The 18,525-nt window shown below is 57.1% G+C and overlaps 1 protein-coding gene across 1 annotated transcript in view; it reads right to left on the bottom strand.

Moving 5' to 3' along the window:
- The window catches only part of GATAD2A (GATA zinc finger domain containing 2A), a 44,707-nt gene that overhangs the window by 5,198 nt on the left and 20,984 nt on the right, over window positions 1-18,525 (bottom strand). Inside the window, exons 3-10 of the mRNA XM_071577952.1 lie at window positions 17,904-18,154; window positions 15,877-16,048; window positions 13,299-13,430; window positions 9,425-9,556; window positions 7,456-7,620; window positions 5,155-5,425; window positions 2,806-3,086; window positions 1,008-1,179 (exon numbers count right to left, since the gene is read on the bottom strand). Of these exons, the coding sequence (XP_071434053.1) occupies window positions 1,008-1,179; window positions 2,806-3,086; window positions 5,155-5,425; window positions 7,456-7,620; window positions 9,425-9,556; window positions 13,299-13,430; window positions 15,877-16,048; window positions 17,904-18,145 (1,567 nt within the window). The 5' untranslated portion in view covers window positions 18,146-18,154. The remainder of the gene's footprint in view (window positions 1-1,007; window positions 1,180-2,805; window positions 3,087-5,154; window positions 5,426-7,455; window positions 7,621-9,424; window positions 9,557-13,298; window positions 13,431-15,876; window positions 16,049-17,903; window positions 18,155-18,525) is intronic.

The raw sequence follows: 18,525 nt of genomic DNA on the forward strand, positions 1-18,525 counted from the left end.
ATGCCAGATGGAGCCATAGGGAAAAGGGAATCACAGCTGCATCCATAGGGAAAGGGGGAATGCCAGTTGGAGCCATAGGGAAAGGGGGAATCACAGCTGGATCCATACGGAAAGGGGGAATGCCAGTTGGAGCCATAGGGAAAGGGGGAATGCCAGCTGGATCCATAGGGAAAGGGGGAATCACAGCTGGATCCACAGGGAAAGGGGAATCACAGCACGGAGCGGCCCAGGGTGGGGAGGGAACAGTCAGGGAGGGCAGGGAAGAGCACCTGGATCCATAGGGAAAGGGGGAATGCCAGTTGGATCCATAGGGAAAGGGGAATGCCAGTTGGATCCATAGGGAAAAGGGAATCACAGCACGGAGCGGCCCAGGGTGGGGAGGGAACAGTCAGGGAGGGCAGGGAAGAGCACCCGGAGCCACAGGGAAAGGGGGAATGCCAGCTGGATCCACAGGGAAAGGGGAATCCCAGCTGGATCCACAGGGAAAGGGGAATCACAGCACGGAGCCCCCCGTGGGGGGGATCTGAGCTCTGGGATGGGGATCTGAGCTCTGGGATGGGGATCTGAGCTCTGGGATGGGGATCTGAACTCTGGGATGGGGATCTGAACTCTGGGATGGGGATCTGAGCTCTGGGATGGGGATCTGAACTCTGGGATGGGGATCTGAACCCTCTGGAATAGGGATCTGAACTCTGGGATGGGGATCTGAACTCTGGAATGGGGATCTGAGCTCTGGGATGGGGATGTGAGCTCTGGGATGGGGATGTGAGCTCTGGGATGGGGATCTGAACCCTCTGGAATAGGGATCTGAACTCTGGGATGGGGATCTGAACTCTGGGATGGGGATCTGAACTCTGGGATGGGGATGTGAGCTCTGGGATGGGGATCTGAGCTCTGGGATGGGGATGTGAGCTCTGGGATGGGATCTGAGCTCTGGGATGGGGATGTGAGCCCTGGCATGGTGGCAGGGGGCACAGGCAGGGGGCACAGGGAGAGGGCAGAGGTACCTGTGGAGAGGGGGCTCTTCTTCCAGGCGCTGCCCTTGCCCCCGGAGCGCTCCACGTGCTTCCCGGCGCGGCCGCCCAGGGAGGCCGAGGGGCTCTGCAGCTTCGGGGAGGGGCTGAAGGTGTGCAGGACCCCCCGGGAGGCTCCGGCCCCTCGGGACATCTGGCTGGAGCTCTGGGAACACAGGGAAAGCAGGGAATGCAGGGAATGCAGGGGGCAGCCTGGACATTGCCGGGTCCCAATGCCATGGCTGCCACTCCTGGCATGTCCAGCTTCCCTTTCCAGTGTGCCCAGCTCCCATTCCCTATTCCCAATCCCACAGTTCCCATTCCCTGTGTCCTCCTCCCATTCCCTGTGTCCCGCTCCCATTCCCTGTGCCCCACTGCCTGTATCCCACCCTTATGTTCCATTCCTCATATCCCATCCCTGCTCCCATTCTCCGTGTCCCACTCCCATTCCCTGTGTCCCCTTCCTGTATCCCATTCCCCATTTCCCAGCCTTGTGCCCCACTCCCCACATCCCCTCCCTGCTCCCATCCCCATATCCCCTCCCCATGCCCCATTCCCCATATCCCATCCTCATATCCCACTCTCCGCTCCCATTCCCCATATCCCCTCTCTGTGCCCATCCCCATATCCCCTCCCCATATCCCATCCCTGCTCCCATCCCCGTACCCCATTCCCCATATTCCACTCTCTGCTCCCATTCCCTGTATCCTATTCCCTGTATCCCCTCCCCAGATCCCATTCCCTGTGCCCCATTCCCCATATCCCATCCCCATATCCCATTCCCCATATCCCCTCCCTGCTCCCATTCCCCATATCACATCCCCATATCCCACTCTCTGCTCCCATTTCCCGTATCCCATCCCTGTGCCCCACTCTCCATATCCCATCCCCACATCCCATTCCCCATATCCCCTCCCCGTATCCCATTCCCGGTGTCCCACTCCCATTCCCCATATCCCACCCCTGTGCCCCATTCCCCACATCCCCTCGCTACATCCCCTCCCCATATCCCATCCCTGTGCCCCATTCCCCATATCCTCTCCCCATATCCCATTCCCTGTGCCCCATTCCCCATATCCCATTCCCCATATCCCATTCCCCGTATCCCCTCCCTGTGCTTCATTCCCCATATCCCTCCCCCCATATCCCATCCCTGTATCCCATCCCCATACCCCCCCCTTTACCCCATTCCCCATATCCCATCCCTGTGCCCCATTCCCCATATCCCATTCCCTGTATCCCATCCCCATATCCCCCCCCTTTACCCCATTCCCCATATCCCATTCCCTGTATCCCATCCCCATATCCCCCCCCTTACTCCATTCCCCAGATCCCATCCCCAGATCCCACCCCCCTATCCCATCCCCATATCCCATTCCCCACATCCCATTCCCCATATCCCATTCCCTGTATCCCATCCCCATACCCCCCCCTTAACCCCATTCCCCATATCCCCCCCTTACCCCATTCCCCATATCCCATCCCCAGATCCCACCCCCCTATCCCATCCCCATATCCCATTCCCGCTCCCATTCCCCATATCCCATCCCTGTATCCCATCCCCATATCCCCCCCTTACCCCATTCCCCATATCCCATCCCTGTGCCCCATTCCCCACATCCCCTCCCTACATCCCCTCCCCATATCCCATCCCCATATCCCAATCCCTGTGCCCCATTCCCCATATCCCATCCCCAGATCCCACCCCCCTATCCCATCCCCATATCCCATTCCCGCTCCCATCCCCACATCCCATCCCCGTGCCCCCTCCCCGCTCCCCTCCCGTGCCCACCTGTTTGAGCGGGTGATGCTGTGCCAGGGGCTCTCCCTTGCCGGGCTGGGGCTGCTGCAGGATGCGCTGCTCGATCTCCTGCTCCTGCTGCAGGGCCTTCACAAAGGCCGCCTTGAGGCGCGTCGTGTGCTCGGCCTTCAGCGCCTTCTTCTGGCTGGAGCTCATGCAGGTCTCGCACATGACGGCCCCGTCGCGCTCCTCGCGCCAGCGGCACGTGAAGTCCGTCTGGCACTGCGCGCACACGAAGGGCTCGCGGCACGGCGCGGGCACCGGCACCTTGCCTGCGGGCACGGCGCGGGGTGAGGCACGGGGGGCAGAGAGGAGGGCACAGGGGGGCTGAGACACCCCAGAGTGGCACAGGGGGGTACAGACACACCCAGAGTGACATGGGGGGACAGCCAGGGTGGCACAGGGGGGGCTGAGACACCCCAGAGTGGCACAGAGGGGTGAGACACCCCCAGAGTGACATGGGGGGACAGCCAGGGTGGCACAGGGGGCTGAGACACCCCCAGAGTGGCACAGGGGGCTGACACACAGCCAGAGTGACATGGGGGGACAGCCAGGGTGGCACAGGGGGCTGAGACACCCCAGAGTGGCACAGGGGGCTGACACACAGCCAGAGTGACATGGGGGGACAGCCAGGGTGGCACAGGGGGCTGAGACACCCCAGAGTGGCCCACGGGGCTGAGACACCCCCAGAGTGACATGGGGGGACAGCCAGGGTGGCACAGGGGGCTGAGACACCCCCAGAGTGGCACGGGGGGCTGAGACACAGCCAGAGTGACATGGGGGGACAGCCAGGGTGGCACAGGGGGAACAGGCAGAGTGGCACAGTGGGGTACAAACACCCCAGAATGGCACAGGGGGGGCTGAGACACCCCCAGAGTGGCACAGAGGGCTGAGACACAGTCAGGGTGGCACAGAGGGGACAGCCAGAGTGGCACAGGGGGCTGAGACACCCCCAGAGTGGCACAGAGGGGTTGAGACACCCCCAGGGTGACATGGGGGGACAGCCAGAGTGGCACAGGGGGCTGAGACACAGCCAGGGTGACATGGGGGGACAGCCAGGGTGGCACAGGGGGGACAGGCAGAGTGGCACAGTGGGGTACAAACACCCCAGAATGGCACAGGGGGGCTGAGACACCCCCAGAGTGGCACAGGGGAGGCTGAGACACCCCACAGTGGCACAGGGGGGACAGCCAGAGTGGCACAGGGGGAGCTCATGCAGGTCTCGCACATGACGGCCCCGTCGCGCTCCTCGCGCCAGCGGCACGTGAAGTCCGTCTGGCACTGCGCGCACACGAAGGGCTCGCGGCACGGCGCGGGCACCGGCACCTTGCCTGTGGGCACGGCGCGGGGTGAGGCACGGGGGGCAGAGAGGAGGGCACAGGGGGGCTGAGACACCCCAGAGTGACATGGGGGGACAGCCAGAGTGGCACAGAGGGCTGAGACACCCCCAGAGTGGCACAGAGGGCTGGACACCCCAGAGTGGCACAGGGGGCTGAGACACACCCAGAATGGCACAGGAGGGTTAAGACACACCCAGAGTGACATGGGGGGACAGCCAGAGTGGCACAGAGGGCTGAGACACACCCAGAGTGGCACAGGGGGGACAGCCAGAGTGGCACAGACGGCTGAGACGCACCCAGAGTGGCACAGAGGGGTGATACACCCCCAGAGTGGCACAGAGGGGTGAGACACACCCAGAACGGCACAGGAGGGTTGAGACACACCCAGAGTGACATGGGGGGACAGCCAGAGTGGCACAGAGGGCTGAGACACCCCCAGAGTGGCACAGAGGGCTGGACATCCCAGAGTGGCACAGGGGGCTGAGACACACCCAGAATGGCACAGGAGGGTTGAGACACACCCAGAGTGACATGGGGGGACAGCCAGAGTGGCACAGGGGGCTGAGACACACCCAGAGTGGCACAGGGGGGACAGCCAGAGTGGCACAGAGGGGTGAGACACCCCAGAGTGGCACAGAGGGCTGGACACCCCAGAGTGGCACAGGAGGGTTGAGACACACCCAGAGTGACATGGGGGGACAGCCAGAGTGGCACAGGGGGCTGAGACACCCCCAGAGTGCCACAGGGGGGGCTGAGACCTCTCAGAATGGCACAGAGGGGACTGAAACCCCCCCCAGAGTGGCACAGGGGGCTGAGATCCCCCCAGAGTGGCACAGGAGGGACTGAAAACCCCCCAGAATGGCACAGAGGGCTCTGAGACACCCCCAGAATGGCACAGAGGGGCTTAAACCCCCCCAGAGTGGCACAGGGGGCTCTGATACACGACGGGCAGAGCCCCCCCCATGCTGGGCTGCTCCGACCCACCGTGCCCACCCCTCACCTTGAGTCTCCAGCAGGTTCTGCACCACCTCCTCCAGCCCCACCAAGTAGATGAACTCGTTGTTGGCAGCGCTGGGCAGGAAGTTCATCTCTGGAGCAGGAGGTTTGGGTGGAGGGATCTCCAGCAGCGTCTTCTCCAGCTGCTTCCTCAGTGCCAGCTTGGCAGCGGCCTGTCTGCTGCCAGGGGACTCCCCGGAGCCACCCAGGGGGGCACCGGCGGCGTTGGCAGGGGCAGAGCCCACCGTGGCACCTTTGAGGGACGTGGGGGATGCCTGGAGGGGAACAGGGCACAGCTCAGCCCACACTGGGGTGCCCAGTTTGATCCCCCAGTTTGAGAGGGCACAGCTCAGCCCACACTGGAGTGCCCAGTTTGATCCCCCAGTTTAGGAGGGCACAGCTCAGCCCACACTGGGGTGCCCAGTTTGATCCCCCAGTTTGGGAGGGCACAGCTCAGCCCACACTGGGGTGCCCAGCTTGATTCCCCAGTTTAGGTGGGCACAGCTCAGCCCACACTGGGGTGCCCAGTTTGATCCCCCAGTTTGAGAGGGCACAGCTCAGCCCACACTGGGGTGCCCAGTTTGATCCCCCAGTTTGAGAGGGCACAGCTCAGCCCACACTGGGGTGCCCAGTTTGATCCCCCAGTTTGAGAGGGCACAGCTCAGCCCACACTGGGGTGCCCAGTTTGATCCCCCAGTTCAGGTGGGCACAGCTCAGCCCACACTGGGGTGCCCAGTTTGATCCCCCAGTTTGGGAGGGCACAGCTCAGCCCACACTGGGGTGCCCAGTTTGATTCCCCAGTTAGGTGGGCACAGCTCAGCCCACACTGGGGTGCCCAGTTTGATTCCCCAGTTAGGTGGGCACAGCTCAGCCCACACTGGAGTGCCCAGTTTGATCCCCCAGTTTAGGTGGGCACAGCTCAGCCCACACTGGGGTGCCCAGTTTGGGTTCCCCAGTTTGGGAGGGCACAGCTCAGCCCACAATGGGAAAGTTTAGTTTCCACACTGGGGTGCCCAGTTTGATTCCCCAGTTTAGGTGGGCACAGCTCAGCCCACACTGGGGTGCCCAGTTTGATCCCCCAGTTTAGGTGGGCACAGCTCAGCCCACACTGGGGTGCCCAGTTTGGGTTCCTCAGTTTGGGAGGGCACAGCTCAGCCCACACTGGGGTGCCCAGTTTGGATTCCCCAGTTAGGTGGGCACAGCTCAGCCCACACTGGGGTGCCCAGTTTGATCCCCCAGTTTGAGAGGGCACAGCTCAGCCCACACTGGGGTGCCCAGTTTGATCTCCCAGTTTAGGAGGGCACAGCTCAGCCCACACTGGGGTGCCCAGTTTGGGTTCCCCATTTAGGAGGGCACAGCTCAGCCCACACTGGGGTGCCCAGTTTGGGTTCCTCATTTAGGAGGGCACAGCTCAGCCCACACTGGGGTGTCCAGTTTGGATTCCCCAGTTAGGTGGGCACAGCTCAGCCCACACTGGGGTGCCCAGTTTGATCCCCCAGTTCAGGTGGGCACAGCTCAGCCCACACTGGGGTGCCCAGTTTGGGTTCCCCATTTAGGAGGGCACAGCTCAGCCCACACTGGAGTGCCCAGTTTGATCCCCCAGTTTAGGTGGGCACAGCTCAGCCCACACTGGGGTGCCCAGTTTGGGTTCCCCAGTTTGGGAGGGCACAGCTCAGCCCACAATGGGAAAGTTTAGTTTCCACACTGGGGTGCCCAGTTTGATTCCCCAGTTTAGGTGGGCACAGCTCAGCCCACACTGGGTGCCCAGTTTGATCCCCCAGTTTAGGTGGGCACAGCTCAGCCCACACTGGGGTGCCCAGTTTGGGTTCCCCATTTAGGAGGGCACAGCTCAGCCCACACTGGGGTGCCCAGTTTGGGTTCCCCAGTTTGGGAGGGCACAGCTCAGCCCACACTGGGGTGCCCAGTTTGATCCCCCGGTTTGAGAGGGCACAGCTCAGCCCACACTGGGGTGCCCAGTTTGATCCCCCAGTTTAGGTGGGCACAGCTCAGCCCACACTGGAGTGCCCAGTTTGATCCCCCAGTTTAGGTGGGCACAGCTCAGCCCACACTGGGGTGCCCAGTTTGATTCCGCAGTATAGGTGGGCACAGCTCAGCCCACACTGGGGTGCCCAGTTTGGGTTCCCAGTTTAGGAGGGCACAGCTCAGCCCACACTGGGGTGCCCAGTTTGATCCCCCAGTATAGGTGGGCACAGCTCAGCCCACACTGGGTGCCCAGTTTGATCCCCCAGTTTAGGTGGCACACTGAGGGGCTGGGGTGTGGGCAGGGGGGGCACTGGGCACTCACCTGGGGGATGTTGACCAGCAGGCTGGTGTTGGGCACGTTGGCCACGCGGATGAGGCCCTGCTGGATGATCCTCTGGCCCTGGATCTGCACGCTGGGCACCGATGCCCGCGGTGCCAGCAGCAGGGGGGGCGGCCCCGTGCTGGAGTGCTGCCGGATGGTGTGGATCTGCCGGGCACGGGGCATCAGCACGGGGGCAACAGCATGGGGGGCACCAGCACGGGGGGAATCAGGGGATGGGGGGGGCATCAGGGGACGGGGGGGCATCAGCACGGGGGCAACAGCATGGGGGCATCAGCACGGGGGGCATCAGGGGACGGGGGGGCATCAGGGGACGGGGGGGCATCAGGGGATGGGGGGGCATCAGCACAGGGGGGCATCAGGGGATGGGGGGGCATCAGGGGACGGGGGGGCATCAGGGGACGGGGGGGCATCAGCACAGGGGGGCATCAGGGGATGGGGGGGCATCAGGGGACGGGGGGGCATCAGGGGACGGGGGGGCATCAGGGGACGGGGGGCATCAGCACAGGGGGGCATCAGGGGATGGGGGGGCATCAGGGGACAGGGGGGGTGTCAGGGGATAGGGGGGCATCAGGGGACGGGGGGGCATCAGCATGGGGGCATCAGGGGACGGGGGGGCATCGGGGACGAGGGGGCATCAGCACGGGGGGCATCAGCACGGGGGGCATCAGGGGATGGGGGGGCATCAGGGGACAGGGGGGGTGTCAGGGGACAGGGGGGGCATCAGCACGGAGGGACGTCAGGGGACAGGGGGGCATCAGGGGACAGGGGGGTGGGCACGGGGGGATGGCATCAGGGCAGGGAGGTGGCATCAGGGGCATAGGGGACGGGGGGGTGGGCACAGGGCACAGGGGGGTGGCATCAGCACAGGGTTGGCATCAGGGGACAGGGGGAACAGGGAGGGCTGAGGACAGGGGGAGCTGGAGCCCTCCTGGATCAGGAAGGGCAGGAAGAGAATGGAGGGAATGGAGTCCCCCTGGATCAGGGAATGGAGGGAATGGAGCCCCCCTGGATCAGGGATAAGGGCATGGAGCCCCCCTGGATCAGGAATAAGGGCATGGAGCCCCCCTGGATCAGGATTAAGGGCATGGAGCCCCCCTGGATCAGGGAATGGAGGGAATGGAGGCCCCCTGGATCAGGGATAAGAGACTGGAGCCCCCCTGGATCAGGGATAAGAGACTGGAGCCCCCCTGGATCAGGAAATGGAGCCCTCCTGGATCAGGAATAAGGGACTGGAGCCCCCCGATCAGGAATAAGGGAATGGAGCCCCCCTGGATCAGGGAATGGAGCCCCCCTGGATCAGGGAATGGAGCCCCCCTGGATCAGGAATAAGGGAATGGAGCCCCCCTGGATCAGGGAATAAGGGACTGGAGCCCCCCGGATCAGGAATAAGGGAATGAAGCCCCCCTGGATCAGGGAATGGAGCCCCCCTGGATCAGGAATAAGGGAATGGAGCCCCCCTGGATCAGGGAATAAGGGACTGGAGCCCCCCGGATCAGGAATAAGGGAATGAAGCCCCCCTGGATCAGGGAATGAAGCCCCCCTGGATCGGGGACTGGAGCCCCCCTGGATCAGGGAATGGAGGGAATGGAGCCCCCTGGATCAGGAATAAGGGACTGGAGCCCCCCTGGATCAGGGAAAGGAGGGAATGGAGCCCCCTGGATCAGGGAATGGAGCCCCCCTGGATCAGGGAAAGGAGGGAATGGAGCCCCCTGGATCAGGGAATGGAGCCCCCCTGGATCAGGGAATGAAGCCCCCCTGGATCAGGGACTGGAGCCCCCCTGGACCAGGGAATGGAGGGAATGGAGCCCCCCTGGATCAGGGAATGGAGCCCCCCTGGATCAGGGAATGGAGCCCCCCTGGATCAGGGAATGGAGGGAATGGAGCCCCCCTGGATCAGGGAAAGGAGGGAATGGAGCCCCCCTGGATCAGGAATCAGGGCAGGACCCACCTGTGCCCCTCGGACCAAGGGGGGCATCACGATCTGGGTGTTCTGGGCAGTGCCCACCTTGGCAGACGCCTGTTGGCCCCCCCTGACCAAGGGAGGAGGGATCACAGTGCCAGGAATCCGTGTGGAAGAGCTCTGGAAAACAGGGAATTGTCACTGCTTGGGGGCTGGGAGGGAGGAGGGAATGGGAAAAATGGGATTTGGTGGCAAAAAAACGACGCCAAGAGTGGGAAAAAAAAGTGTTGGGAAAAGGGAATGGAAAGGGTTGGACTTTGTGGATTGGGATGGGGGAAAAAAAAAGCTGGGAAATGGGAAAGCTTGAGGAAAAAAATCGTGGAAAAAGGAAAAGGAATCAGCCTAAAGGAGTTTGGGAAGTGCTGCCCAAGCTCTTCAATCCTTGGAATTCCTCCTGATGGAATTTCTCCTCCTCCTCCTGGGGACATTCCAAGCTCCTCCAGGAGCTCCAACGTTCCTCTCATCCCATTCCTGGAGCTTCCCAAAGTTGCTGCTCCCCCTTCCCAAACTTCCCAAACTCTGGGAATAAAGCCCAGGGAATCTCCCACTTCCCTGAGCAACCACACACGGATCGGAATTTTGGGATGTGAATTTCGGGATGTGAATTTCGGGATCTCAATTTGGGGATCTGAATTTTGGGAACTCAGTTTTGGGATTCCTCATGGAAAACCTCAGGATTCCACAGGGAAAAATTCAGGATTCCTCAGGGAAAAGTTAAGGATTCCTCAGGGAAAAATTCAGGATTCCTCAGGGAAAATCTCTCCCTGTCCTGGGAATGTCCTCCCTATTCCTGGGAATGCTCTCCCTGTTCCTGGGAATGTTCTCCCTGCCCTGGGAATGCTCTCCCTGTTCCTTGCGGATTCTCTCCCTGTTCCTTGGGAATGCTCTCCCTGTTCTGGGAATGCTCTCCCTATTCCTGGGAATGCTCTCCCTGTCCCTGGGAATTCCCACTGACCTGGGAATGTTCCCTTTGCCCTGGGAATGCTGTCCCTGTTCCTGGGAATGTTCTCCCTGTCCCTGGGAATTCCCACAGCCCTGGGAATGCTGTCCCTGTCCCTGGGAATGCTCTCCCTATTCCTGGGAATGTTCTCCCTGCCCTGGGAATGCTGTCCCTGTTCCTGGGAATTCCCACAGCCCTGGGAATGTTCTCCCTGTTCCTTGTAATGGTTCCTGGGAATGTTCTCCCTGCCCTGGGAATGTTCTCCCTGCCCTGGGAATGTTCTCCCTGCCCTGGGAATGCTCTCCCTGTTCCTGGGAATGCTCTCCCTGTTCCTGGGAATTCCCACTGCCCTGGGAATGTTCCCTTTGCCCTCGGAATGCTCTCCCTGTCTCTGGGAATGTTCTCCTTGCCCTGGAAATGCTGTCCCTGTTCTGGGAATGCTCTCCCTGTTCCTTGTGATGTTTTCTCTGTTCCTGGGAATGCTCTCCCTGTCCCTGGGAATTCCCACAGCCCTGGGAATGCTCTCCCTGTCCCTGGGAATTCCCACAGCCCTGGGAATGCTCTCCCTGTCCCTGGGAATTCCCACAGCCCTGGGAATGCTCTCCCTGTCCCTGGGAATTCCCACAGCCCTGGGAATGCTCTCCCTGTTCCTGGGAATGCTGTCCCTGTCCCTGGGAATTCCTGGGAATGCCGTCCCTGTCCCTGGGAATTCCTACAGCCCTGGGAATGCTCTCCCTGTCCCTGGGAATTCCTGGGAATGCCGTCCCTGTCCCTGGGAATTCCTGGGAATGCCGTCCCTGTCCCTGGGAATTCCCACAGCCCTGGGAATGCTCTCCCTGTCCCTGGGAATTCCTGGGAATGCCGTCCCTGTCCCTGGGAATTCCTGGGAATGCCGTCCCTGTCCCTGGGAATTCCCACAGCCCTGGGAATGCTGTCCCTGTCCCTGGGAATTCCCACTGACCTGGAGGGAGCCTTTCCCAGCAGGAACGCTCTGCGGGCCCCGCACCAAGGGCGGAGGAGTTGCAGAATTCCCAGAGGAACCAGCAGGCTGGAAAAGGAGAAACCAGAGAGAAAGGAAAGGAATAAGGATGGAAAAGCAGGAATTACAGCAGGGAAAGGGACAGGAAAAGTTCATCTCCTGCAGGGAATGCTCCGAGTTGGGATTTTCCAACCCTCCCACGGCCCTTTGGCTGCTCCAAGAGGATCCATAGGGAGGTTTAAAGGGAATTAGGGCAGGAAAATCCCAGTTTCCCACCGCTCTTCCCAAGCTCCAGCACGAGGAAAAGTGGGAAAAAGTTTGGGGAAAAAAAGCGCCTTTGGATAAGAAGAATTTCAGGATTTGTTTCCCATTGTTTTTCCAACATCCAGAGCTCCTGGCTCAGATCCTGGAGTTTTGATCCCTCCTGGGAATTCTGGGAGCCAAAGCAGCGCCAGGAGCTGCTCCAGCATTCCCATCCATCCCAAAATTCCCTCCCATCCATCCCAAAATTCCCTCCCATCCAGCAGCACAGCCGGGGGGGGTCATTTCCATCCTTACAGGGAATGGAATTTCGGGAACATCCTGGGGGGGTTCCCAACCCCTCCCAAATCCCAAATCCCAAATCCCAAATCCCAAATCCCAAATCCCAAATCCCTCTGCTCATCCCACACTGGGAGCAGCCCAGGGAACCATCCTGACAGAATTCCAGCCTTTTTCTGGGATAGGAACCACCCTGCCAGAATTCCAGCCTTTTCCTGGATAATTCCTGCAGCCCAGGGAACCACCCTGCCAGAATTCCAGCGTTTTTCCTGGATAGTTCCTGCTGCAAAGAGCTCCCCCTCAGCAGTCCGGGATGAGGGGTGGGAAGAGCAGGAAGGGGAGGGAATAAAGGTGGGAATGTTGAGCCATTCCTGCCAGGAATTGTTCTGGAGGATGAGCAGCTCAGTGAAGGCTCAGACCTGGAACACCTGGAATCCAACCTGGAATCCAGACCTGGAATCCAACCTGGAATCCAACCTGGAATCCAGACCTGGAATCCACCCAGGAATCCAGACCAGGAATCCACACATGGAATTCAGACCTGGAGTCCAAACCTGGAATTAAGACCTGGAATCCACACCAGGAATCCAGACCAGGAATCCACCCCTGGAATCCAACTGGAATCCAAACCTGGAATTCAACCAGGAATCCACACCTGGAGTCCAAACATGGAATCCAACCTGGAGTCCAGACCAGGAATCCACCCCTGGAATCCAACTGGAATCCAGACCTGGAATCCAACCTGGAATCCACACCAGGAATCCAGACCTGGAATTGAGACCAGGAATCCAGACCTGGAATTGAGACCAGGAATCCAGACCAGGAATCTAACTGGGAATCCAGACCTGGAGTCCAAACCTGGAATCCACACCTGGAATCCAATCTGGAATCCAGACCAGGAATCCAAACCAGGAATCCAGACCAGGAATCCAACCTGAAGTCCACACCAGGAATCCAACCTGGAATTCACACCAGGAATCCAGACCTGGAATCCACTCCTGGAATCCAGACCTGGAGTCCAAACATGGAATCCAACCAGGAATCCACACCTGGAGTCCAGATCAGGAATCCAGACCAGGAATCCAACCAGGAATCCCCTCCCTGGAATCCAACCTGGAATCCAGAAATGGAGTCCAGACCAGGAATCCAGAAATGGAATCCAACCTGGAATCCAGACCAGGAATCCAACCAGGAATCCCCCCAGGAATCCAGACCTGGAATCCAAACTGGAATTCCACCAGGAATCCACCCAGGAATCCCCCCCTGCCCCTGGGTGGCCACTGAGCTCTTTCCCACCCACCCCATTCCCTGTTGGGCTCCTGGAATGTTTCTCTCCCACCCCCACCGGGAATGGCGACCGTTCTAATTCCAGAGGGTGGGAAAACCCCGGGGACAATTCCCACCTTTTGGGCCGTGGTTTCCTTCTGGATTTGGCTCTGCCGGAGCTTCTTCAGGAGCACCAGCTTGGCCTCCTCCAACCGAAGCTCCTCCTTGAGCTGTTTGATCATCCTCTCCCTCTCCTCGGGGCTGCTCTTCTGCAGGGAGAGCAGGAAAACTGGGAAAACTGGGAGAACTGGGAGAACTGGGAGAACTGGGAGAGGGCAAAGCCCCCCCAGCCTCATTGGAGTCACTCGGGGGTGAAAGGGAAGGACTCGGAGAGGGGGAAAATTCAGGTTTTTTGGAAAGGTTTTGGGAAGGTTTGGAGGAAAAGGAGGAGTGGGGAAGGTTGGGGAGGGTGGGAATGGGTGAAAAAGGTGGGAAAAGGTGGAAGGTTTAAGGAGGTTGAAGGTTGGGAAGGTTGGAAAAGGTTGGAAAAGGTTGGAAAAGGTTGGAAAAGGTTGGAAAAGGTTAAAAAAGGTTGGAAAAGGTTGGAAAAGGTTGGAAAAGGTTGGAAAAGGTTGGAAAAGGTTGGAAAAGGTTGGAAAAGGTTGGAAAAGGTTAAAAAAGGTTAAGAAAGGTTAAAAAAAGATTAATAAAGGTTAAAAAAGGTTAATAAAGGTAAAGATGTTAAAGGTCAAAAATGGTGAAATAAAGGTCAGAAAAGGGGAAATAAAGGGGAAAAAAAGGGGAAATAAAGGGGAAAAAAAGGTCAGAAAAGGACAAAGAAAGGTCAGAAAAGGGCAAAGGTGAGAAAAGGACAAATAAAGGTGAGAAAAGGACAAATAAAGGTGAGAAAAGGACAAAGAAAGGTCAGAAAAGGGGAAATAAAGGTCAGAAAAGGGCAAAGAAAGGTCAGAAAAGGGTAAAGGTCAGAAAAAGACAAATAAAGGTGAGAAAAGGACAAATAAAGGTGAGAAAAGGGGAAATAAAGGTCAGAAAAGACAAATAAAGGTTAAAAATAATTAAACAGAGGTTAAAAAAGGTTAATAAAGGTAAAGATGTTAAAGGCCAAAAATGGTGAAATAAAGGTCAGAAAAGGGGAAATAAAGGGGAAAAAAAGGTCAGAAAAGGGGAAATAAAGGTCAGAAAAGGGGAAATAAAGGGGAAAAAAAGGTCAGAAAAGGGGAAATAAAGGTCAGAAAAGGGGAAATAAAGGACAGAAAGGGTAAAATAAAGGTCAGAAAACGCCAATGGAGGTTAAAAAAAATTAAATGGAGATTAAAAAAGGTTAAATGGAAGTAAAAAAAGATTAATGATGTCAAGGTCAAAAATGGTGAAATAAAGGTCAGAAAAGGACAAATGAAGGTGAGAAAAGGGGAAATAAAGGTCAGAAAAGGGCAAAGAAAGGTCAGAAAAGGGAAAATAAAGGTGAGAAAAGGACAAAGAAAGGTCAGAAAAGGGTAAAGAAAGATCAGAAAAAGACAAATAAAGGTTAAAAATAATTAAACAGAGGTTAAAAAAGGTTAATAAAGGTAAAGATGTTAAAGGCCAAAAATGGTGAAATAAAGGTCAGAAAAAGGCAAATAAAGGTCAGAAAAGGGGAAATAAAGGGGAAAAAAAGGTCAGAAAAGGGCAAATAAAGGTCAGAAAAGGGCAAAGAAAGGTCAGAAAAAGACAAATAAAGGTGAGAAAAGGACAAATAAAGGTGAGAAAAGGGTAAAGAAAGGTCAGAAAAGGACAAATAAAGGTGAGAAAAAGAAAAAGAAAGGTCAGAAAATGACAAAGAAAGGTCAGAAAAGGGGAAAGGTCAGAAAAGGGCAAAGAAAGGTCAGAAAAGGACAAATAAAGGTTAAAAATAATTAAACAGAGGTTAAAAAAGGTTAATAAAGGTAAAGATGTTAAAGGCCAAAAATGGTGAAATAAAGGTCAGAAAAGGGGAAATAAAAGGGAAAAAAAGGTCAGAAAAGGACAAAGAAAGGTCAGAAAAGGGGAAATAAAGGGGAAAAAAAGGTCAGAAAACGCCAATGGAGGTTAAAAAAAATTAAATGGAGATTAAAAAAGGTTAAATGGAGGTAAAAAAAGATTAATGATGTAAAGGTCAAAAATGGTGAAATAAAGGTGAGAAAAGGACAAATAAAGGTGAGAAAAGGGGAAATAAAGGTCAGAAAAGGGCAAAGAAAGGTCAGAAAAGGGCAATAAAGGTCAGGAAAGGTCAATAAAAGTTATAAAAGGTCAATAAAAGTCAGAAAAGGTCAATAAAAGTTATGAAAGGTCAATAAAGGTCATAAAAGATTAATAAAAGTTATAAAAGGTCAATAAAAGGTCAATAAAAGTCATAAAAGGTCAATAAAGGTCATAAAAGGTCAATAAAAGGTCAATAAAAGTCATAAAAGGTCAATAAAGGTCAATAAAGGTCAATAAAGGTCAATCAAGGTCAATCAAGGTCAGGAAAGGCCAATCAAGGTCCACCAAACCCGTTTTGGGCCCCCCCAGCAGGGGCAGATCCCAACCCCCAACTCCAGCCCGGATGGAATTCCCAACCCGGGACCAATCCCGAGGCTCTTCCCGAGCCAAACGACACCCCCCGAAATTCCCCCCCCCCGTTGGCAAATCCCGGGAATCTCCGTCGGGGCCCGCGGAGCGTCCCCGGCCCGGACTCACCATCAGGGTCTCCGTGTTGGTCTCCTGGAGGCTGAGCCGGGTCAGGCCGTTCCGGCGGGGACTGGAGGGCTCGTTGTCCGACAGGACGATGACGTCGGGAGAGGGGACCCTCCGATCCTGATCCTGATCCACATCCCCATCCCGATCCCCATCCCGATCCCGCCTGGAGTCGCTGGGAATAGCGGGAGAAACGGGCATGGGAAAGGTGGAATTGGGTGCTGGAGGTGGAGGGAGGGGGGAGTGTCCGCCAGGAACAGGGAGAGGATTCCCAGGGCTGGGAGAGCATTCCCAGGGCAGTGGGAATTCCCAAAACAGGGAGAGCATTCCCAGGAATAGGGAGAGGATTCCCAGGAACAGGCAGAGCATTCCCAGGGCAGTGGGAATTCCCAGGAATAGCGAGAGGATTCCCAGGAATAGGGGGAGGATTCCCAGGAATAGGGGGAGGATTCCCAGGAACAGGCAGAGCATTCCCAGGGCAGTGGGAATTCCCAGGAATAGGGAGAGGATTCCTAGGAATAGGGGGAGGATTCCCAGGAATAGGGGGAGGATTCCCAGGAACAGGCAGAGCATTCCCAGGGCAGTGGGAATTCCCAGGAATAGGGAGAGGATTCCCAGGAATAGAGAGAGGATTCCCAGGAATAGGGAGAGGATTCCCAATGCAGTGGGAATTCCCAGGACAGGGAGAGCATTCCCAGGAAAAGGGAGGATATTCCCAGGAATAGGGAAGACATTCCCAGAACAGGGAGAGCATTCCCAGGAATAGGGAGGATATTCCCAGGAATAGGGAGGATATTCCCAGGAATAGGGAGGACATTCCCAGGAATAGGGAGAGCATTCCCAGGGCTGGGAGAGGATTCCCAGAACAGGGAGAGGATTCCCAGGAATAGAGAGAGGATTCCCAGGAATAGGAAGAGCATTCCCAGAACAGGGAGAGCATTCCCAGGAATAGGGAGAACATTCCCAGGAATAGAGAGAGGATTCCCAGGGCAAAGGGAATTCCCAGGAATAGGGAGAGCATTCCCAGGGCTGGGAGAGGATTCCCAGGAACAGGCAGAGCATTCCCAGGGCAAAGGGAATTCCCAGGAATAGCGAGGGCATTCCCAGGAACAGAGAAGACATTCCCAGGAACAGGGAGAACATTCCCAGGGCAAAGGGAACATTCCCAGGTCAGTGGGAATTCCCAGGAGCAGGGAGAGGATTCCCAGGAACAGGTAGAGCATTCCCAGGGCAGGGAGAGCATTCCCAGAACAGGGAGAGCATTCCCAGTGAGCATCCAACGGGATGGATGAGCTGGAAGGGCCTTTCCAAGGCAAAGCATTCCAGGATTGAGGGATTAACCCCAAATTCCAGGATTCTGGGATAACCAGAAGATCCACACCCAGGGATAACTCCCTTCACCTCCAGCTCCCTTCCCACCTCCCCATCCCAACATTCCCAGCTGGATGGACCCACCTTTTGGAGATGCTCATGGAAAGGGGAGGGATGGGATGAACTTCCAGCTCCCTTCCCATCTCCCCATCCCAACATTCCCAGCTGGATGGACCCACCTTTGGGAGGTGCTCATGGAAAGGGGAGGGATGGGATGAACTTCCAGCTCCTTTCCCACCTCCCCATCCCAACATTCCCAGCTGGATGGACCCACCTTTGGGAGGTGCTCATGGCAATGGGAGGGTTGGGATGAACTTCCAGCAGCCCATGGAAGTCAGGAAGGAGCTGCTGGATCTCAGAAGATCCAGAAGATCCACACCCAGGGATAACTCCCTTCACCTCCAGCTGCCTTCCCACCCTCCCCATCCCAACATTCCCAGCTGGATGGACCCACCTTTTGGAGGTGCTCATGGAAAGGGATGGGATGAACTTCTAGCTCCTTTCCCATCTCCCCATCCCAACATTCCCAGCCATTCCCAGCTGGATGGACCCACCTTTGGGAGGTGCTCATGGCAATGGGAGGGTTGGGATGAACTTCCAGCTCCCTTCCCACCTCCCCATCCCAACATTCCCAGCCATTCCCAGCTGGATGGACCCACCTTTTGGACGTGCTCATGTCCACGGGCTCATCCCCAGCCTGGAGCTCCACCTTGATGGTCGCCTTGACCTCCTTGAGCAGCCCCTGCCCCTTCCCAGCTCCGGCCTCTCCCTGGATTTTCATGTCCCCCTCGGAATTCAGTTCCAGCCCTTTTTCCATCCGGAGTTTTTTACTGTCCCCGTCGCCGGGCGGGTTTTCCAGGGCGCGTTTCTGGCTCCGGGTCCGACATGTTTCCTCCGTCATTGTGAGGTCCTGGAGAGGGGGGGGGAAAGGCACAGAAAAGGTTGGAAAATTCTGGAAAAGTCATGGAAGTGATGCCAGGATGGAATGAGTCTCAAATCCCTTGGGATGGGGAGGGGGCAGCCCTGGCAGTGCCAGGCGGGCACTTGTTGGGGTTTGGTGGGAAGGAAACGGGAAAGGGAAACACAGAGAGAGCCCTTGGGGGGCTCAGGGCAGAGAAATCCCTGGAATTCCAGATCCGTGGGATTCCAGATCCATGGAATTAGAGCTCCATGGAATTAGACCCCCTGGAATTACAATTCCCTGGAATTCCAGCTCCATGGAATTAGAGGTCCATGGAATTCCAGCTCCATGGGATTACAGATCCATGGAATTAGAGCCCT

Source organism: Pithys albifrons, chromosome 27, assembly GCF_047495875.1.
Source record: "Pithys albifrons albifrons isolate INPA30051 chromosome 27, PitAlb_v1, whole genome shotgun sequence".
Taxonomy (NCBI): Eukaryota; Metazoa; Chordata; class Aves; order Passeriformes; family Thamnophilidae; genus Pithys; species Pithys albifrons.